This window comes from Chrysemys picta, chromosome 2 (genome assembly GCF_011386835.1).
Source record: "Chrysemys picta bellii isolate R12L10 chromosome 2, ASM1138683v2, whole genome shotgun sequence".
NCBI classification, from domain to species: domain Eukaryota; kingdom Metazoa; phylum Chordata; order Testudines; family Emydidae; genus Chrysemys; species Chrysemys picta.
The window spans coordinates 98,733,994-98,756,640 of record NC_088792.1 but is presented as its reverse complement, the minus strand read 5'-3'; the positions used below and the strand labels follow the sequence as shown (position 1 = coordinate 98,756,640).

The 22,647-nt window shown below is 39.7% G+C and overlaps 3 protein-coding genes across 11 annotated transcripts in view; 1 reads left to right on the top strand and 2 right to left on the bottom strand.

Moving 5' to 3' along the window:
- The window catches only part of BLVRA (biliverdin reductase A), a 135,535-nt gene extending 118,837 nt beyond the window's left edge, over nt 1–16,698 (bottom strand). The window contains exon 1 of one of the 2 annotated variants that reach the window (XM_065583854.1): nt 16,384–16,698. Coding sequence is in view for 1 of the 2 variants with exons in the window: in XM_065583853.1 (XP_065439925.1) it covers nt 8,024–8,056 (33 nt within the window). In the remaining variant the exon portion in view is untranslated. Of the gene's footprint in view, nt 1–8,023; nt 8,072–16,383 lie in introns of those variants that run through there. The other variant, XM_065583853.1, reaches the window with a different exon arrangement.
- The window catches only part of LOC101950079 (cytochrome c oxidase assembly factor 1 homolog), an 86,387-nt gene that overhangs the window by 61,757 nt on the left and 1,983 nt on the right, over nt 1–22,647 (top strand). For 3 of the 7 annotated variants that reach the window (XM_024106428.3, XM_065583858.1, XM_024106430.3), the window contains 2 exons: nt 2,102–2,178; nt 5,615–5,934. In XM_024106428.3, coding sequence (XP_023962196.1) covers nt 2,102–2,178; nt 5,615–5,711 — 174 coding nt within the window. In that variant the 3' untranslated portion in view covers nt 5,712–5,934. Of the gene's footprint in view, nt 1–2,101; nt 2,179–5,614; nt 5,935–6,119; nt 8,032–11,017; nt 11,091–12,415; nt 21,499–22,647 lie in introns of those variants that run through there. The other 4 variants (XM_065583857.1, XM_042842856.2, XM_065583855.1 and 1 more) reach the window with 4 other exon arrangements.
- STK17A (serine/threonine kinase 17a) overlaps nt 17,407–22,647 on the bottom strand; it is a 57,511-nt gene continuing 52,270 nt past the window's right edge. For both annotated transcript variants that reach the window (XM_008169653.4, XM_005287310.5), the window contains one exon: nt 17,407–21,844. In XM_008169653.4, the coding sequence (XP_008167875.1) occupies nt 21,511–21,844 (334 nt within the window). In that variant the 3' untranslated portion in view covers nt 17,407–21,510. The remainder of the gene's footprint in view (nt 21,845–22,647) is intronic.

The following is a 22,647-nucleotide window of genomic DNA, read 5'->3' as shown; positions in this document are numbered from 1 at the left end:
TGCACCCACTGATGCTTCTTTATACTGTATAAAAGGTTCACCATCCCCACCCAAAAGGATTTTTTTCTGCTTATTTTTTATTTTTACATAAGGCCTTGCCTATCTTGGGGATTTTAGCTACTGGAATAGCTATGCCACTAAAAAAGCCAGAGGATACAATTTTCAAAAGCAGTTGCATCACTTAGGCATCTAAGACCAATTGACTTTCAATGTAGCTTATGTACATAAGTCACTGAGGGTGCTTTTGAAAAGGTTAGTCCTGGTGTGGATGTGTTGCACAACTGTAAAGTGTGACTAGCACCAGCACAACTTGTACTAGTTTGAAGCAGAGTGAAGCCAGACTGATAAAGGTCACTGTTTATGCTGTGTCTGCACTAGGGCTTTGTATCAGTGGAGATCAGTGGCTCTCAACCTTTTCAAACCATTGTACCCCTTTCAGGAGTCCAATTTGTCCTGAGTACCTCCACGTTTCTCCTGACTTAAAAACTACTTGCTTACAAAATCAGATATAAAAATACAAAAGTGTCACAGTACACAATTACTGAAAAATTGCTTACTGTCTCATTTTTACCATATAATTATAAAATAAATCAATTGGAATATAAATATTGTACTTACATTTCAGCGTGTAGGATATAGAACAGTATAAACAAGTCATTGTCTGTATGAAATTTTAGTTTGTACTGACTTCACTAGTGCTTTTTATGCAGTCGGTTGTAAAACTAGGCAAATCTCTAAATGAGCTCATGTACCCCCTGGAAGACCTCCACATACCCCCAGGGGTACATGTACCCCTGGTTGAGAACCACTGGTGTAGATAGCAAGTGGCTTTTTAAAAACAAAGACAAAAACAAAAACGAAGGTCAAGGGTATTTAGTCTGGTCTTCCCTGCTTTTGCTAGAGGTTTCAGATGCATCCGGAGAGTTTTCAAAGCCATTAATGAAAGGAGCACAGGGTTTTGAATCTTTGACAAATACCTTCTTCCAGCTGGCTGTAGGGCATTTGAGTTAAAGGTGTTAACCAAGAAAATAAAAAGCAGCAAGTTTTAAACAGACTGAATAAAATTCCCTTTCCCTTTCAATTAAATCAGGATCCAGTTGCAGGATATCGGTAATGTTATGAATTTCCTAGTTCTCCAGTTGCCCTTAGAGTCTTCCAGGCAAGAGCTGAATTTCCAATATAAAAAGCGTAGACAAAAAATGTCAAGCTTCCTTTATATAGATCAGAAGTGGGGATCCACCAACCTCCAATTCATTTTTTCCTTTGTAAGTCACCTTTAAGAATGTTACAAAGATTGAAATGTCTCAGGATGAAGTCACATTTCATTCCTCTGACTAACCAACTGCTTTCTTATCCACCATGTCACTCAATGCCCTCTATGATGAGGAGCATTATTTCATCAGAGATATGAAACCAGTGAATGATCCTTCATCAGCCAGAGTGGGTTGCTACAGCATGGTCCAGGGACTATTGTACCACCTCCAGAGCATACCCAACTCCTGCCAGCTAGACCTGCTTGAGAAGGCTTGGTGATGTCATTTTTGATGGTCTATCAAGAATAGACAAAGCGTATTTATTTTCTTCAGCCTTGCTGAAGTTTTAGCAGAAATGCAATACTGCAGCGGTAGCCTAATTTATTAAATTACAGTATTTTAATGGTAGAATTTTCAAAGCTGCTGCAGGATTTTACTATCTAATTCCCATTAATTTAATGAAGGGTAGCTTTGACCATCCCAGCCTTCGTGCCTGTATTTGTTATAATAAACTCTTATGTAATACTTGTCATCCATGGATCTCCTAGAGCTTTGCAAAGAAAGGGTGTTAGTTCAAATATTTCAGAGAGTAAGTGACTTTCTTTATACGGCTGCAGTCATAACATAGAACATGCTTTTAACACCAATTTGTGTATGAAAAAATTGATACACTCACACCCCATTAACAAAGTTTAATGAAACTCTCTAAAGTGCTGAAAAGCTGAAGTATCCATGTTAAAATTGTGGGAGTGATTCAGTTTTATCTTATTGACTAAGGAAGGAATAAAACATTCATTTCACTAACATCAGCCATTGAAAGTGTTCAACTAACTTTTATATATCTGCAGTTAAAGATACCAGTATCTGGAACAAAATCAGCTGGATATCTCCATACCAATTCAGTAAGAGACCTCTCCCTTAACTGGTGAGTATGAATAAAAGGCTACTCTGTGGAGTGTTCAGGTTAGGAGGAGAATCAGGGGCAGCAGGGCCAGATTTTTGGTTTATAGTCATCAAAATGGCTGAGATTATAGAAATAAGAAATCTGCCTTTGAAGAGCTTATGAAATATTGTGTTCACATGCTGTCATTATGGAAGTGACAATATCTATTAACTAATTTACATTTCTTATCCGCAGAATACAAAAGGATGAGGACATTAGACTGAGAACTTTGTGCTGAAAACGGTCCTCTATTAACTGTAACCCAGTATACTGGAGTGCATAATTGGCCCCCTGAGTCTAATTTACCCCCTTTTTCTCCCCCTTCACACAAAAAGAAAAATGCTAAGATAGTTGGGCACCAGGTTTAACACTGATTGTCCCTAGTTATTTTAACAGGCCTGTGATATCTTCTACTGTTCTCAGACCACAGCAATGCCATGATGCGATGGGTACGTCTACACTGCAGCTGGGAGTGAGCCTTCCACCACTGGTAAACAGACTTGTGCTAGTGGAGCTCAAGTTAGTGCGCTAAAAACAGCCCTGTGGGCACTGCGGCTCGCCACCTGAGTTCAGACCCAGAGGGTTAAGTGGGTTTGAGAGCCAGAGCTGCCACCTGAGTGGCAATGTCCACTGTGCTAGTTTTAGCGTGGTAGCTTGAGCCCCGCTACCAGGAGTATGTTTAGCAGGGTTGGGAGGCTCCATCCCAGGGGCAGCACAGACGTACCCAGTGAGGTGAGCTAAGGATTGTGTCATTTTCTTCAAGTACCTGGCTAATATGGTCTCTCTTTGTTCAAAGAAAGGCTGTATTGGGGTGAAATGGAAATTTCTTTGTACTCCAAGATACTAATCTGTGTTATGGATGTGGGGCTTTCAGTATTAAACCCAGACCCCCTCTTTCTCAAGGCCAAACTGATTTCCAGAACTGAGAGAATAATTAGGAACCAATAATTTATTCAGCAAGTTTGATCTCTATTGCGGATTGAAGAATTTCTGAACAATCTACAGTTTCCACTTCTATTTGTTCTTGAAAGTCGGTACAAAACATTTGTTAGTTCAGTTTTCCCTGCGTCTTGTGGTTAGATCTCCAAAACCAAAGCAGTTTTGCTTAGTTGCACCTGGCACTATGGGATTGTCTCTGTTACATAATTAGATAAGACTTACCAAGAGTAGTTGAAAATTCTTGTGGAAACCAAATTTAAAATTCAGTGGTTAGGGTACTAACCTAGCCTAGCACTTGGGAGACCTGGGCTTAAATCTCTGCTCTGCCACGACCTACCTACAGGTGACCTTGGGTAGGTCACTTAGTCCCTGTGTGCCTCAGTTCCCCATCTGTAAAAAGGAGATAATAGTACCTGCGTATCAGATAGTAGGTGAATGGGGCCATACAAGTACGTAAGGGCTTATCTAGACAGTTAGTGCGCAGCAAGCTGGGGTGTAAATCTACAGCACGCTAACTGTCCACATGGACGCTGATTCTGCACTTTGATCTGGGGAACTTTTAGTGCGCAGTAGCAGAGTCCACACAGACAGCGTGTGGCATGCTGCTGCGACAGACATTTACACTCCAGTTTGCCGTACACTCACTGTTCGTCTTGACAAGTTCTCAGATAAATTTCAAGTTCACTCTCCAAACATACCCCAGTGCAAACTTAAAATATATTTCCCAGAAACATTCATGCCAGTAAAATTTCATCACGCAAGTATTTGGCCACATTTGTGCCAAGCAAATGGTAGCAATATAGTTGGTTCCTGACAGTTCCATTTTGTAATAGACGAGACATGAATGTGTCCTTGAACCAGATCTCGGTGATTCAAACACAGGTGCTCCATAAAACAGAACAGCATAAGCCATTGTTGGGAATAGCTATATTATACTTGAGTTATCGGACATGGTTCTTGATAATGGGCAGACAGTCTAGAATCTAGAAAGAGAAACAGCAATGACAAGACACTGAAGGTCAAATTTTCAAAAGTGACTTAGATTCCTAAGTCATATTTTAAAAAATGACAGACACATAGGAGCTTAGATCACTTTTAAAGAAGAGACTTAGGCCCCAGTGTCTAAAGCCACTTTTGAAAATAGGAGTATTTGAAAATTGGACCTGGAGTGACCAGACTATAGATTCATCATACAAAGGTGCAGCAACCTAATTGTATTACGGTATGTGTGGGATTTTTAAAAGTGATCAGCATTGGCCTGACACTACTCCTCTCACTTAAGTTAATGGCTACTGCTGACTGGAGCTGCTCAGGAACTTTGATAGAATGTTTTTCAGAAAATGCTGATGGATTGAAACCAAACCTGTCTGCAGAAATGTTATCTGTTTACCTAATTTACTGTTGTTCTAGTTTTCATCAGAAAGGTTTCTCAGCCCTAGGATGGAATTTCTGATAAAACCCAGAGAGAGTGAACAATCCCCTATAGCCAGCAGCCCAATGGTTAGGCCACTTGAACCTGGGTCTTCCACATCCACGCAAGTCCCTGCTGCCTGATTCATCCCAAGATGAGTGCTCTAACCTCCTGGCTATTCTGGGTTTTTTTCTTTCTCTGTCAAAATTTTGAAAGGTCTTTTTGTTCTGTTCTGCATCGGAATGGAAACAAATTCTGAAACCTCACACGTTTTTCACAAAATGGAGTTCTTGTTTTCTGGACAGCCCTGCTACTTCAATGGGCACAGTTAGGCCAATGGAGGCATGAGGGTCTGCTCGGTGCAGGCCCATGGACATGGCTTTGCATTCTCCAGTCGAGCGCACACAGGTGGGTGTGCTTCCTACAGTGGAGCACCCATAGGGACGTATACTTGAAGGAGAAAAAGTTATTTGTAGCTGGCAGATTAACACTGATAGTCCTCTCAGAAAGTGGGCTTGGAGCAGAACTTTGAAGAGCAGAGGGTACACCTTTGCGTATCCCAGAAGTACAGCTTTCTTTCTCTAAATGGAGTCATTTTATTCTCTTTGCATACTTGCCTCCTCCTATGAGCTTCTATACTTGTATCAACAATCACATTCAGTAACAATGTGGTATCAAAGCCTTCCTAACTAAGATAATTCTTTAGCAATGTGATCTAGATCCAATACCAGAGATTAGCGAAGGACTACCTAATTGCAGTCTTGATAGGCAGAAGTGGCTGATTGTAAAAGGAAAAAGACAAGTGATTTAAAAAAAAAAATTTAAAAAAGCACACGCCAATCACCCTGTCAGGATTTTATTGGTGTTGCAGAACCATGATATGTAGTTTCTTGGTCCGTTAAGCCATCAAGGAAAGTGTCTTTTAGAGGTTTGCATCTGCAAACCTTTTTAAAGCCACTTTAATTACACTAAATGATTTGGTTCTTGCTGTCTAGTGTTTTTATACTTGACATCACCACAGTATGAAATTGGTCAATTAAAGTCAAATGTTCTTTCGGTTTGTATCAGCTGGTGTCTCCGAGATGTCACCTTGCAACTCAGGGATGGTCAGAATATTCCAGTGTATCATTCGTGTGTGGAGAGCACCAACACACAGGAGGGGTGAAAAAGAAAGACAGCTGCTTTGCACATCCTGTCACTTGAGGATCTATTGATTGGTTGCATATTACTGTGTACATTCAGTATTGTCACAAATGGACGATTTCAGTTAAGGGGACAATCTTACAGTCCAATTATTTCTCTAGCACTGAGCTCAGTGTTGGTATTGTTAATTTCATTCTTTATTTGTGTGTATGGCAGAAACCCAAAATAAAGATTTTACAGTACTATTACTGTTCCAGAGTATCACATTGTTATATCTTGTATGTGCTGCTATGATTTTTTTTTCTTGCTGGTAAATTGCATTTCTTTATGATTATGAACCTCAAATCTGGACAGCTGATTTGCTTTCTAAGTCTAGGTGACTAGTCAAATTTTCAGATAAACCAAATAATAGGTGGTTTTCCCTTTTTAGGTGATGTAAGTCAGTGGCCATACCTTCACTGAACTATCTTTACAAGGAAAGACAACGAGACCTAGGCTGGAGAGAGAAATCACTATTATATGATTTACTAAAAATGAAATATGACTTGCAATTTAAAAAAAATATATTTGCACTCCTATAGCTCATTTAGTGAATAAGGCAGACTATAGGCACAATATATGTCTATCAATGTTTCAAAAGCCACCATCAAAGTAGACTGAGAAATACCAGAAGTCAGTCAGTCATTTTACTTATCTGGGGAGCGAGCCGTGCAGTGATAGTGACACCATGCTAGATGCCAAGCGACTAATATCAAACGCAACAAACAACTTCCAAATCTTTTCAAGTTCATGAAAAGGTAGCATGATCAGCACCGATACAAAAATACATTTTTTTTTAATTTAATTTTTTAAAACACTGGCATCATGTCTGGCCTACTCTATGGAGCAGAGACATGGAAATCTACAACAGCAATTGATGAGAAGTTCAACTTATTCCAAAGTAAATGCCTACAGAAGATGTTCAGAATCTATTAGAGTTTATTACAACATCAGATATTCTAAGCAGAACACACCAACTTAAAACTTCAAATGTGGCAAAAGGATGGACATATTTAGGACATGCTTTAAGGATGCCATCAGCTTGACTTCCACATGAAGTGATAACATGGATACCAACTGGCAAGAGAGGTAACCTAGAGAAACATGATGTAGAACAGTAGAGAAAGAAGCTAAATTCATCAGCATGACACTCAGAAGCCTGAACAGACCAGCACAAGACCAAGATAAATGGCAAAAACTGATGGATAACCTCTGCATCTCAGGGTGCAGGAGTAGAAGGAAAGAAAAGATAGGCACTTCTGAGACACGCAGTAGGACTAGTGGTGATAGTGAATGAGTCAAAACAATCCCTCCTAGTCTAAACTCTGAAGAACTGTGTGAGAATTTAAATATTGCCATCCAAAGGTCATATTGCAATTTTGAAACAGTTGAGCCAGCCTCTCTTTCTGTCAGGTGACCCTTTCATAGCCACAGATACAAAGAGTATTGAAGTCTTCTTAGAATGAAATGGTTTAGGAAACCAAACTCCAGTCTGAACCCCATTCTACACTGTTCCTCTCTATTTCCATGTATAACTTCATGTTATACCCTGAACTTACACACAGAACAGTTCCACTCATTTCTATCACCATTCTCTGCTCATTCATACTGGAATTTTCAAGAGAAGCCTTAGGAAGTTAAATCACTGAGAGTTGATCAACTAACTTCGGTAGGCCCCTTTGAAAATCCCAGGCTTAAGTACTTTACATCTTCCCTGTGATCATCCCATTGCCTTTCAATTCCCTTTTTAAAGAAAGTGACAAGATGTATACTATGTTCCAGCTGCAGCTTCGCAAGGGTCTCAGGAGAGCCATTATTTTGGATCAGAACAGGTTAACACCACGGTACCTGGGTTCCACCCTCAGTTATCCAGGACCCTGGAGGAAGGGCTCTCACACAGCTTTTGAGGACAAACTAGGAATTTTAACCATCTTAGTTTGTTTTATGGAATCAGGATTCCTAGAAACAAAGTTCCCTCTATTTCCCTGTAAGATTCTGGTAATGCTTCCCTTTAATTTTAATGGCGTCTCTTCATCTTCTCTGATAGATGAACATATGTTCATTTAAGGGCTCTCAATAGTCCATGTATTATTCCTTCACACACCTTATTTCCTCTAAATCTTTTTTTTTTTAAAGCCAGGGAATGGAGATTGCCTTGGAGACACTATAAGTAGTGGCAAGTAACTGTAGTATAACAATTGGGAGCAAACTGGACTGTGTGTCAATTACATTTAAAAGCCCTACTTTTGGTCTTTCCTCCCTTACAAATCTATTAGTATACATAAACTTGCATACCTGCTGATCTTGAAAGAGGTAGAGTAGGGTCATAGCAGTACAGTACCTTCCTCTCCCCTGCATGTACTGGGGAAAAAAGGAACCTGACTTCTTACCCAATCAGTTAATTTCTACATATGGTTTCCATTAGGCACAGCCCATCCCACAGCTGCTAATTTAAAGAGGGACACAGGTGCATTAGGAGGAAGCCAAAAGAACTGGGGAAAGATTTGAAACAGCTAACAGTTGCTAAAAGGCAAGATAACCTCAGTAAAGGCTCCTGCATGACACCCCCTCCTTTGGTCTTTCCTTACAATGAAGTAAGAGAATCTGAAGCAGAAATCCTAGGTTTGCTACTTCATTTTGTTAAATAATTCATGCATCGTAACTATATTGTGTTAGCAATTGCTAAACAAACCTAATCCAGTCCTTGGCCACTAACTAGTTTTTATTTCTAAAACAATCTTTTAACAGTGCATTTAGAAATGACAGAATCACTAGTCTGGTAAATAAAATTCACTCTTTGTCACCCATACAGTTCAGAAGTAACAAACGCCTCATCTTGCAAAATACTGGATTCCCTTTCCCATCAGTTCTACTAAAATGGGTTTATTCTTTAGGGGGGTTTGCCTCATTCCTGTGCAGGATCTTACTAACTTCCATAGTAGAAAATTTATAACCCTTGCAGAAGGGAGGTAGCAAGACAAACAGCCTGACAATCGAGGCAAGATTATCTTTATTTAGAAGCAATTGTATTAATATTTATTGTCTCTTTGTAAATATAATTTGCTGGGATGATAAAATATTTATATCCATATTTGTTTGCTTAACTAGGACCTGGATGATTGCCTAGTTAATATTTGCAGTGTTGTTGTAGCCATGTTGGCCCCAGGATATGAGACATTAGATGGGTGAAGTACTATCTTTTATTGGACCAACTTCTGTTGGTGACAGAGACAAGCTTTGGAGCTAACAGAGCTCTTCAGGTCTGGGAAAGATAATCAGCTTGTCATAGCTAAATACAAGGTGGGACAGATTGTTAAGCCTAAGGAATAGCTCGTTGCAAGAGACCATTTAAGATGAAGTGGGCAATTAATGTCTGCAGTCATAGGACAAAGGTGGGTTAGTGAGTTACAGTGTTGTAATGACTTAATGTCTATACGGTACTTTGATCACATATAGCACCATATAAATGCTAAGTAGTATAACATGGATGCCTTTTCAGGCCCACATCTCTAGAAGAGGAAGGGCATTCTTGTAGCTAAGGGTATGTCTTCACTACCCGCTGTATTGGCGGGTAACAATAGATTTATCCAGGATTGATATAGCGCGTCTCGTTAAGACGCGCTATATCGATCCCTGAACGCGCTCACCGTTGACTCCGGAACTCCACCCAAGCAAGCGGTGGTAGCGCAGTCGACGGGGGAGCCGTGGTCGTCAATCCTGCGCCGTGTGGACCCCAGGTAATTCGATCCAAGATACTTCAACTTCAGCTATGCTATTCGCGTAGCTGAAGTTGCGTATCTTGGATCCATCCCCCCCACAGCGTAGACCAGCCCTAAGACATGCGACTGAGATGCAGGAGATGTGTGTTCAATTCCCAACTTTGCCACAGACTTCCTGTGTGATATGGGGCAAGTCACTTAATTTCTGACTTAGTTCCCTATGTGTTAAATGGGGCTGATCCTACTGTTTTCCACCCTTTGTCTCTTGGCTCTTTATCTTGTATGCTCTTCAGTGCAAGGACTGCCTCTTACTATTCGTACAATGAGGTGCCAGTCACAGCTTGGGTCTAAAGGCACTCTGTTAATATCACTAGTAAGCTAGTTATGGCTCTTCTGTTCCGCATAGCCTCCTCAAACTGCCATCACCAGTTGGGGTCCAGTGCTGCACTGCTTTGTACCTTTTCTATAGTCATTTTCCCCTGTGCAAAGTGGCTCTGGCAACATGTTTACACCCACTTTGCACGGGTGAAAAAGACTACACAGCACAGTTGCCAACTTTCACGCGGTAAATAAGCACCCCGACTTTCACAATAAGCCAAAAATCAAACTAATTCCATTTCATAACAAGGCCAAAACAAGCCAATATCTAAGAACCCCAACACTCTATGTGACTAGATTCCCCCCGGTGTGTAGTAGGCCTGCTGTACACCCCTTGCCTCTACTTGCTCCTGCTTTCCCCTGCTTGCCGGGAGCTGATTGAAAAAAAGAAGCAACAAGCTACGAGCGGCAAGCCAAAAACTGGCCAACAAGCAACTCACAAGCCAATTAAACCAAAAACAAGCCCAATTTCTGCATTTTTTTCGTGGGTTTGGCATGTCTGCTACACAGGGTGTCAGACAGGAGAGAATCAGGCTGTTTTTCAAAATCTTAATTCAGCTTCTTCATAAATCTGTCAGCAAACTGTTTTAGCTATTTAATATATTATGAGTGAAAAAATCAGCTACTTTGTTTAAATATCAAAGCAGTTGTTTTACAAAGGCTGTGGCAGTTGGTCCACCAAGTATGCCAATTCAGTTTCACCTGGAGATTTGCCAGACAGAAAAAAACCACTAAGTAGATGTCCCAACAGTTCAGGAGGGTTTCTTACATTGTGCCAGCACTAGCTCACAAAGCAGACAGGTGCGCCTCCTAAGGAACTACTCAACCTAATTGTCAGGAAGACCGCAACAAAATAATCCACACAGGAAAAACTTTTGCAGCCACTTCTGTTCATATCATGAAAGAGTGAACATGCAGTATCTTTGGGAACTATTGTATTAATATTATGGATTGTTGGGGGCTAGGCATTGTATTCTAATTCTACTCCAGGGGGAGAGTTACCACAACTCCTCTAGAACTAAATATAGTGGATAATTACTGGGATCCCTGGCATCGTAATCCGCTCCTGATTCAGGCAGGAACCATAGGCCCAAGAAGACAAAGGGCTTTTGGTATAAAAGGCTGAGTTTAACCTGACAGAGGAGCAATCATTTTGATTCAGCAAACAGACATGACATTTTGTCCAAGGTAGGCTAACCCTGCTGAAGGATTGGAAGGACTTGAACCCGCTAACCTCCCCCCTGGAAGAAAAACAACAACTTCTGGTATGTTGACAACCTTTTATCATTTTGTGTTCTCTTTGTGTGCTTTTGCCCTTAAATAAATGTACTCTGCTTTGAAAAAGCTGTTTGGTCACTTATAACTGCTGGTATACCCTGGTCACAGCCTTTGAAGAGAAAGCAAAGATCATGTTAGTCAGACCTGCTAGGTTAAGCACAGTGAATTGCAGGGGAGCTGTAATCTAAAGCTGTGGTCAGAAGAGGGATGCAGGCATCTCTTATGAAAGGTTGTGGCTAGAGTGCTGAGAGAGCATTCCTGGAGCAAATCACTGGGGCATGGGAGGGTCAAAGGTGCAAAGACCAAATCTGCTGTAATCACAGCATCTCAAATAAGCAGACAATTGCCTCATTACTAGCATGGTTTACCAAACCTGTAGGGGAAGCATTCCTTGAAAAGGAATAAAAGTTACCCCTCCCCCCCCATTTTACTAGGGTAGACTGTAGCAAGTAAATGATTATGGAGCTTCATCTTATTACCTATCATAAAATCCTCATTGTTTCTTCTAGTCATTTATTATTTAACCTCCTTATAGTTTTTTCCCTCATGAATAGCATATAGCATCTAATTGTATGTATCTTATGGAAACAGAACATTATCAAAATGTTACTTTGGTGTGTGGCTGCATCGGTCTTACCACGCAGGAATAGTAAATGAAGTGACAACTTCAAAACAGAAAAGGAAGTACTTCCCTTCTACCCCCAATGCATAGTTGGACTGTGGAACTCATAAGCACACAAATTCAATGAGACCAAAATATGGTTCAAAAAGGGATGGATATGTATATAGTGTGTGAGCATGATTATTATTGCTAACAAATTCTGGAAAGTCAATTAAACCTCAGCGTTTAAACCAATCTAACTATTAGCGATCAGGATTAGCGCTAATGTAGGGGGCAAATTATCACTCAGTTAGCTGTATTTTTTTCCTGAAGCATCTGCTATGGGCCACTATTGGAGACAGGATACTGAACGAGGTGGAGTTTAGGTCTGATCCAATATATTTATTTTGTTATAGACTGATGTGTCTTAAATACATTATATACACAATTCACCAACACTTAATATTTTGAACTTGACTTTTTCCAGTGAATTACACCCTACAGCTTCAGGGATTTTTGTAATTCAATACAGTTCTGAAATAATGGTCCTAAATAGGGTAGCTAAATATTTCTAGGCTTAGCAGACACTAACAGAGGGAGAATTTTTGTAATTATTACATATTTATTAATCCCTAGGTCAGTTTAACATTTGTAAGTACTGTACTGTATTGCAAAGCTCTCTAACATACATAAGTGACAATTTTCCCATAGAAAGCTGAACACACCATCTGAAGAAATGGAAAAGAGAAGTGATGCATGGTGAGTAGCACATACAAAGGAATTATACAAACTATTACCGATGCCTATTTCAGACAAGCAAAATCTTAGTGCGATCCTGCTGTACTGCGCATGAGCTGACTGACCTTATGCAAGGGATGCTTGGAGAGAGCGCATTTAAACAGAAACCTGTTCTTATACCATATTGCCCTCCCATTCAAGCAACATTCTTGCATTCAGATGTGATTATCAGCCAGTAGGTCTAATGGTGAAACTGAGACTGTACAATCACTGCACATGGAGAGGCAATTCTAAGGTTGTGAGGTAGTTATGTATAGCCAACATCAACATACACCACTTTGAGGGTGGGAGAGATTAAGTCAGCACGGAATCAAAATCATGGTAATAAATGAGTTAGCTTTTGTAATCCTGCTTCTCAAAGAAAGCACAAGAATTAACAACTTTAGTGTGTTTTTTGAAGTTGTTTTGGGTTCCCCTGCCCCAGTGTTTTTAATATTTTATTTTTAAAAAATGCTTTGCTCTTGGTGCTGCTCTGTGAGAACCCCACATAACACAGGAAACAAGCTACACTGACACCCGTCTCAAACAAACCGAATTCTCCTGTATTTTTAGTCACTTGTATTATTTGAAATACTAGTAAATAAGAAAATTGACAGAAGAGCAATTTAACCTGACAATGTCCTTCTAAACTGCAGAATCGTCTTCCAAGAACAGCCGTGGGAGCTGTGATGTCTTGTGGGTTCATAAGGAGGCAGCACAGTCTGGCCTCTAAGAAGTAAGGCTTGTTTAGAACTAAAACAGTTACATACGACAAAAGGAGAGCCATGTATTCCTAGCTGTGTGTCTGGTGAAGCTGAATGCTTCCCGCTGGTTCTTCCTAGCATGTGCTCTGCTGATAAAGGTCCAGCACATGCTTCTAACGCCTCCCCTTTCCAGCAAAAGCAATTCCAAACAATTTAACATATATACCAACTGTTTCTTTACAAATACCATGACACACTCAACTTTGTTAGCAGTGCTCAATGACCTTTAGGGGGGAGGAATAGCTCAGTGGTTTGAGCATTGGCCTGCTAAACACAGGGTTGTGAGTTCAATCCTTGAGGGGGCCATTTAGGGATCTGGGGCAAAAATCGGTACTTGGTCCTGCTAGTGAAGCCAGGGGGCTGGACTTGATGACCTTTCAAGGTTCCTTCCAGTTCTATGAGATAGATATATCTCCATATATTATAATCTTTCAGGCACTCTGCACTGTTTCTTAGATCTACGAGGTACCACTTCAGTCCTTGCACTAGCTGAATCAGCAAACTGCTCTGTTTGTTGATCTGAAGGATCCTCTTTCAGTGCTTTGTCCTGTAGCTGTCAGTAAAGTATTTGCCTCCTTATCCTCCTGTATTCTTTAGAAAGATGTTGTAGATGTCTCTTGTGCCTCCAAAATCGATGAGTCTGTACTTCTGCAGATCATGGGGCAACCTCACAAGTCACTACTGCCCTCTGTGCCCAGCAAGTACCACCATGAATCCGCATAGCATCTCTGGGCTTCAAAGGCTCTAACACATAAGAAAGGCCATACCGGCTCAGACCAAAGGTCCATCTAGCCCAGTATCCTGTCTACCGACAGTGGCCAATGCCAGGTGCCCCAGAGGGAGTGAACCTAGCAGGCAATGATCAAGTGATCTCTCTCCTGCCATCCATCTCCATCCTCTGACAAACAGAGGCTAGGGACACCATTCCTTACCCATCCTGGCTAATAGCCATTAATGGACTTAACCACTATGAATTTATCCAGTTCTTTTAAACGCTGTTATAGTCCTAGCCTTCACAAACTCCTCAGGTAAGGAGTTCCACAAGTTGACTGTGCGCTGCGTGAAGAAGAACTTCCTTGTATTCATTTTAAAACCTGCTGCCTATTAATTTCATTTGGTGACCCCTAGTTCTTGTATTATGGGAATAAGTAAATAACTTTTCCTTATCCACTTCACTCATGATTTTATATACCTCTATCATATCCCCCCTTAGTCTCCTCTTTTCCAAGCTGAAGAGTCCTAGCCTCTTTAATCTCTCCTCATATGGGACCCACTCCAAATCCCTAATCATTTTAGTTGCCCTTTTCTGAACTTTTTCTAGTGCCAGTATATCTTTTTTTAGATGAGGAGACCACATCTGTAGGCAGTATTCGAGATGAGGGCGTACCATCGATTTATATAAGGGCAATAATATATTCTCAGTCTTATTCTCTATCCCCTTTTTAATGATCCCTAACATCCTGTTTGCTTTTTTGACCACCTCTGCACACTGCGTGGACATCTTCAGAGAACTATCCACGATAACTCCAAGATCTTTTTCCTGACTTGTTGTAGCTAAATTAGCCCCCTCATATTGTAGGTATAGTTGGGGTTATTTTTTCCAATGTGCATTACTTTACATTTATCCACATTAAATTTCATTTGCCATTTTGTTGCCCAATCACTTAGTTTTGTGAGATCTTTTTGAAGTTCGTCACACACTGGACCCTCTGTCAGAATACATCTTTTTTCTACACTTATGTTGGTTATTATACAAAAAGTCAGTATTGCCATTAGGGATTACTACTAAACTAGGGAGTCTTGTTCTCAACCTCCTGCCAAACACTCTGTGCAGATGACAGTCCATGAGTCGTTGGTGCTGCTCTCTATATAGTCCAATGGAGCCAAATATGGAACTGTACCTGAGTCAGTGGCCTTTTTAAAGAAGTCTTAACTATCACACCATTAGCCACAAGACCATTGGATTGAGGATACCTGGGACTCAGTGTTACTGGATTAAACCCATCCAGTTTAATGGAGGGATAGGTCAGTGGTTTGAACATTGGCCTGCTAAACCCAGGGTTGTGAGTTCAATCCTTGAGGGGACCACTTAGGGATCTGGGGCAAAAATCTGTCTGGGGATTGGTCCTGCTTTGAACAGGGGGTTGGACTAGATGACCTCCTGAGGTCCCTTCCAACCTTGATATTGTATGATTCTAGCAAATTTTTAAAATCTGTGTCTAAGCTGTCAGTCATGATCCAGACAGGATAACTTCAGAGATTCCATGCTGGAAAATATGGCTTTCATGCCCATATTACAATGTTTTTTAAGAAAGTACCACATCAAAACAATTTCTGGTAATGAGAATAATAATCCAATATCAGAACAATCTTCATATGTAAATAAATCCACACCAGCTTTAGACAATGCTCTTAACTATTCATTGTTTATTAACATAGGTGCTTTTTTCTGTTTAGGTTGGTATTTTTGATGTTTCACACCGTAAGTTCTCTCTCTCTCTCTGTGTTCATTTATGGTCAGTACAGTATCCCTCTTGCTTCTGTTTACACATTTCTCCATACACAAGTGTCCTTCGTGTTTTCTTGTGAGCATGCCAGCTTGTAACATCTTAGGCACTACTATTCTCTCTAAATAATATGCCACAGCAGACTGTTCTGCTTTGAACTGGAAATATGGACTTGGTATGTAATATCCTGGCCACCCCTGGATAACAGCCCTAATTACCCTCTGTAAAGTCTCATCATTAGCCGTAGCCTCAGCTAATTCATTCCACGTCCTGAGATAGGACAATACTTTATCAAGTTGACATACACTAGGTCTGACTCCCCCCACTGCTGCTTCAGTTTTATCAAATGCTCTGGACAACGTGTCCCTTTATCTCCTCTACCCTGTGTAGATCCTTGTATCAGCTGAAGGGCTTGGCATATTTTTAAGCCCACTATAGGTGCTTTATTCCATTTTAACAATCACAAAGTTTAGCAATTCTATTTGATTTTTTATCTTCCCTTCTTGTATACACATACCTCCAGTAGGAATGAGTTCCCCATTATAAGCTTTCAGTTTAACCTGTTTGATCACAGTGTTCCCTATTTTTTCTTCCTTCAACCTTTTAATACTAAAAATCTTGAAACATTTACCTGAGCACCAGTGTCCAGTTTAGAGGTTGTAAGAGTCCCATTAGTCTCTAAAGAAGTTGTGCATTCATCTGTTCCTTTCCCTTACAGCTCCTAGATAGAACTCCTCTTCTGTTCTGCTGTCCGCTCTGTCTGGATTACTGCTCACCATGAATGCTTTGCTTCCTCTTCTGCAGTTGTTGATTCTGGTTGCAGACTTTGGTAAATGATTGTATTTCCCACAAATATAGCACTGTTCACCAAAATCTGGGCATTGTTGAGGTCTGTGCTTGTGTTCACATCTTGTGTAATCCTTGAAGCTATCCCGTGCAAACTCTATTGCTTTGCTTTTTTCCTGCTTCTGTTTTTTGTGTAGTGACTTACTGCTTGCCAGCTTTCTCCTCCCCACCCCCCACTATCCAGAGTGGCAGGGTCCTGTTTTTCTTCCATTATTTGTATTGTTCAGAATGATTTCTACCACCCTGACACTGCTTTATCCAAAGTCAGTTATATCTTCCAATAGTCTTTTTTGCAGATTTGGATCTCTGATTCCTCTTACAATTTGATCCCTTATAATTGAATCTGTCAACTATCCATACTTGCAGGTTTGGCTCATTAGCTTCAGCTCTGTTAGGAGAGTCCTTTGAAGAATTCCTTTCTTTTGTCTAAGGTAAAACTTACACTTTTACAATGTTTCATTTTTGAGGTATGCAATACTTTTCATTTTTCTGCAAAATTGTGTCGTAACTTGCTTTCTCTGCCTGACTTAGTTGTATGCTGCTAAAGACTCAAGTTCTGCAGTGGTTTAAGAAGACTGCTATATTCTGCTGATCTTCTTTCTCACCAAAGCCAGCTGCTTGCATTCATATATATCAAAATTTGAATTTCTTCCAGAATCTGCTGCACTGAGTGTCAACCCCAGGGGAGCTTTTAGTTACTCCATCTCCAAGATGACCCCTTTATTCCTTCACCACAGTCCTTTCTCTGTCCTCACTCTGGTACCATGAAGCGTTTTGTGGATTCATAAGAAAGAGGCAGAGTCTGGACTCTTAGAAGTAAGGCTTTATTAGAACTAAAACAGAGTTACATAAGACAAAGGAGAGTCATGTGCTCCTAGCTAGGTATCTGGCGAAGCTGACTTGACTGCATCCAACTGGTTCTTCCTAGTGTGTGCTCTGCTCTTAAAGGCACAATACATACTCCTAATAGGCGCCTCTTTGGCTAAGTCACTGTGGAAAAAATCTTGACACTAGGACACAGGACTGGAAGTGAGGCCGGGGTGCTGGAACAACTTTTAAAGGGGGGATACTGAGAGCCATTGACCCAAACTGTAAACCCTGTATGTCATGGAAACCACTTCAAGCCAGGGTGTCCAGCAGCACCTCTAGTTCCTGTACATATTAGTTAGGCAGTATGGGTTCTATTTCCAATTCTGTCAGTGTCTTTATGAGAGAATGGGCAATTCACTTAACTTTGGTCTCTTTTTCCCTATCTATAAAATGGGTGCAAGGCTCACGCAACTCATGAGTTATGAAGAAGCTAAAATTCACTAATGTTTATAAAGTGTTGGGATCCTTGGTTGGAAGATGAGAATATGCCAAGAGCTAGTAATTTAAAAAGCCTGGACTTATCAGATTTATTGTAACAATCTTGCACTGGCCAGCAGAAGATTATCTAATTAGGTCTTTTCTGTGTTTAATAGCTATAATTCTGTACAAATGCTGTAATTACAGAAGACAAGTAGAGACATAGTGCTGTATCTCTGAAGTCTGTTCTAGAACCAGCTAACACTGCTATGTGCTCTCTGTGGCTTATTCCAGCCATGCTCCAGTTCCTTTATGCCACTATCACCTTTTACTGTTTATTATATAGCATACACAGTACTTACTATATGGCAGAACAGACCAGAATATCAGTGCAGGTCTCTAATACCAGAGACCTAAAATTGCTAAGCATTATCTAAATTTCTAAAAGTCAACTAAGCTATTTGTTTTCCAACACTTCCTTCTGACAGGTCCCTCCAGGCAGCCCAATGGTTAGTATGCTACAAAATTTATCCAGGCAACACCATGGTACCTGTCCCCTAGGAAGCTGCTGAAATACTTAGCATGAGAACACATCACTGACCTGTAGAAATAAGTTGATTCTTTGGACTGGAACTGCAGTCCCCATTCCATTTTAGAGACCTGAAATTTTGCTTAGTTTTTTCAAATTTGTACCTTGTCATAGTGAGTCTCTGAAATACACACTATTAATACCAAATAAACTGAATAGATCCTTCTATGCCTTAGAACTAGCAATACTTCAGTTACAGCTGTACATATTTACAATGGAATGGAAATAACTATGAAAGCTTCAGCTGTGTGTGGAACTGGCTCGCAGCCCTTCAATAATACATTAATAGAAACTTTATTTTTTCCATTATATAGACCAACTTAACATGCTTTGTTTAACTTACAAACTAATAAACTTTTACATAAATCTATACAAATTCAGAATGACGACTTTAAAAAGTATTGTACAAATCCACCTTAAGGCACAAAAAGTTAACAAAAAAATGCAGCACATTGGAAATCTCAAAGCAGCCAATTCAAAGGAAGCTGGCCTTGTAACAAACATTATAACTCATTTAGTTTAAATATGTTTTCAAGTTTCACTACCATACAATAGAAACTAAAAGGCATAGGACAAAAGATATGCAGCTCAATATCTCTCCTTGACCTGCATTACTGAAAATCTGCTATTAACCAGCCTACTGTATAGTTACATGCAGGAATTAAAATAGTTTTAAGGGTCCTGCGTCAAATGATTACGTAATGAAATACCATGAACGGAAATTACAAACTGTTAGTTGGTATTCAGATATCTGAACATGGCAAAGTCAGATGTTCCCTCTTCAGTATCTTCTATTTTAGACAGTGTAGATTTACAGTATAAGCATATGTTCAAACATCCCAGTCTTACTGCTCAGTTTGTGTTAGTCAAGGAAGTGTAAAAAAATAGTTAAATTTTCCCCAGATACTATGGGTGTGGGTCAGAAATTGTCATTTTAGTTGTGCTTGATGTGAGTTTTGAGAGTTGACATATCCTGACCAACGCAGCTGCTTTGGTCAAGTGATCCAAGTGTAAGAACAAGAGATACTGAGAAAGAACTTCAGCTCCTGAATCCATGCAATAATGTTTGATGGGGATCAGCACTGAGTTCACCAAATAACATGCCATAATCTGACCACTGCTGGTCATTTCCATAGTCTAGAAAGACAAATCTAGAATGTAGGCTAGGACACAAGTAACCTTCCTTTGTTAGAACTTTGTTTTTATTATTAGTTTTTCCATAGCTATCCAAAATCTTGCTTGAAAGCTTAACTCTGATGATATAAAAGCTTGATGGGTATTGTCTGCAGGAGGAGTAATCTTAATGTAACAAATGTACAACTCTAAATGCTTCAAACAAATCAATCACCTGACTGTTACAATATGAATAAGTTATTCAGTTTGGATCAGTTTTGAGTACACAACTACTGTACATTAAATGAAAGGTCTTCACGGAATGAGATGCTGCCCTATCTACATGAATATTCAGTTTATAATTCAGCAGGGACAAAGCAAGCTAAGTATGATGGAATATAGTAGTTTATAGATGCAATTTTCCTGATGTGCTTCAGCTGAAAGCAATCAGACCAACTGCTGGCTCGGCGCCATTAAGGAAAGAGACATACAGCTTCTCGCTCTATGTCACACTGCTTTTCATGCCGTTTTCTTCTAGATGTTTGTAACATCTCTTCCCTGCTTTATTACAACCACATTAACAGCTAGCTCAGAGAAACATTTATAACGAAACCTACTTGTGCTTATTAGTAAACTACCATTTATCTTTTGTGTGAAGATAGAATTTTCAGGATTAGCACTTAGAACTGGGAACTCTGGGTTGGTAGTACCAAAGAATTAAATGGTAAGCACATTCTGGTTTGTGTTCAATTTTTTTTTCTACTCTCATAGGAGTATTGTGGAAGTGAAGAAGAATCTAATTTAGCAGAGTTCCTATTTGTGGTGTCACAGCAAGAAAACTTTATAAAGGATTTATTATCAAGGAATTGTGACTAACATGGGGAAACAAAATAAATAGTTGAACAGTTAACAGTACATGAGATAATAGCAGTAACTTCAATTACACAAAAATGGAACTTTGGAACTGGAACTGCATTGATTTTGAAACATCTCAGAAAACTAAGGGCTCAATCTGAGGTCCTGGCATCTGTAAATCACAGAACCTGTCAGAAGTTTGCTGCCCAGTTGGTCCCTAAATTATCCTAAAGAGGGACCATCCTCACTGACAACTGTGTCACATCTATACAGCTGCCCAATCCTACATTTTGTCCAGTCATAGATATACCACCTTATCCTGGTATCTGAAGGATAGGTGCTTCCCAGACCTCAATTTATTCTATTTAGGTAATAGGGAGTTCCTTCCTCAGCTAATGGGTAAATAGAAAGGGGTCAACTGAGTCTACGGACTTTCTCTCCTCCACAGACGGCAATTAGAGGAATGAGAAGAAGTCACAACAATGACTCTTCCAGGAGAACCCCAACTCCAAAATTCAGAATTTTAAAAAAAAATTGAGTGTAGATTCAGTTGGCCTGACTCTTCTGACACTATTCTTAATCAGAACTTAGCCACTGAAATCACTGGGTTATATCAATGTAAAAAGGAATGTCAAAGGCAAATCTGGCCTTGTGTATTTACATCTAATGGAAAATTAATAAAAAAAATCTTTTAGCATTTCTTTTGTCATTGATGAAACTCCTCATACCATCAGCTTCTCCAGAACATGAACAGCTAGTAAGTATTCCCTACTATCTGAAGACAACGTTTGAATGAATCAAATATCAAGAACAGTATAAACTCCCCACCTTCCCTAACAGAAAGTAAGCCATTATTGCTGTTGCACTCTTGTCAGCCATCTTGGAAATCTTGTTTAAGCATCCTATGAAGTTAAAAGCTTGGCATAGTTTTCTTAGCTGCCTTTTATCAACATTTTTCTTTTTACCTAGAAAGTTTGTTGCACATCAAGGCGAGATTCACTTGGACGTGAACTTTTTTTTTTGTAGGAATGATTCCCTTTAAGTTACAGCTACAAAGTCCCATACAGTTCAGTAAATGAATTCTCCTGGTATTTCTTGCAGCAATGGTTCTTCAAATTTAAATCGTTTGGAAATGGCTTTCTGCTCAGTTATTTTTTCTTTTTCTGACTGCCTACATTGTCCCAGTGTATACGAAGCCACTACAATTAGTTCCTCTGTCACTATTGATTCCTCTCCTTCAGTTTTCTCAGCATCCGTAGAATTTTCAGAGGCAGAATCTCCATCTTTTTGGATGACAGTATTTACCTCATCTGCTGTACTCTTAATGCTACACACAGGGTCTGGAATATCACTTTGTGCTAGCCATGGGTGTTGCAGACATTCTTCAGCTGTTGCCCGTTCCCTATGGAGAAAAGAAGGCTCATTCAAAAGAATGTCAGAAGTGTCAAAAGAGGAACACTAAACTCAAGAACTTGGATAAGAACTAGAAAGATTAAGAGCTTCTTCTAGGGATATGACTTTGCATTAAATAGGACCGATCAATTATGGAACTGACTAACAAAACAAAACATCAATTGTAAAGAAAAAAAATCAGGAGCAACAGCCACCCAGTAAAAGAGCTGAGGGTTTTAAATCCTCTAATCTCTTTGTTTTATATACCTTGCTAACTAGCAAATCCTATGAAATCTAAAATTTAGAGCAGCAGTCTAATTATACATGTAATGATTTATACCAAGCTGTGAAATACTTGCATCCTTGATATTGCTCACTGTTGTTTTTCCTATGGAACTATGCAGACAGTTGCTGAGCCAAAGGGAGGAATAAATAAAATACTACAAATACTTTTCAGAACAGAAGCAGCATTGTGGGGCTCCAGATTTGCCTCCCAATGGCAGCCAGGTCAAATCTGCTCAGTTCACAAGTAAAAATATATTTTAATAACAGTCAGCCCAACAAAAGACAGTAAAACACGTCACTAATCCACAGACTGGGAACGTAACTGCAAACTCACTAACTTTGCAAAAGTAGTCAGTGAACAAATGCAAAACAGCAAGGGTACTACACCACACATTTTACTTTATTCAGTTAGTTTTTGACGAGTAAAGTTCAATTTTAATTATTTAAATTACTGCTACTACAATTTATGTAGTGTATTTTGTAAAAAAATAATAATGAAGTCTTAGCAATACAAGTATCAGAGGGGTA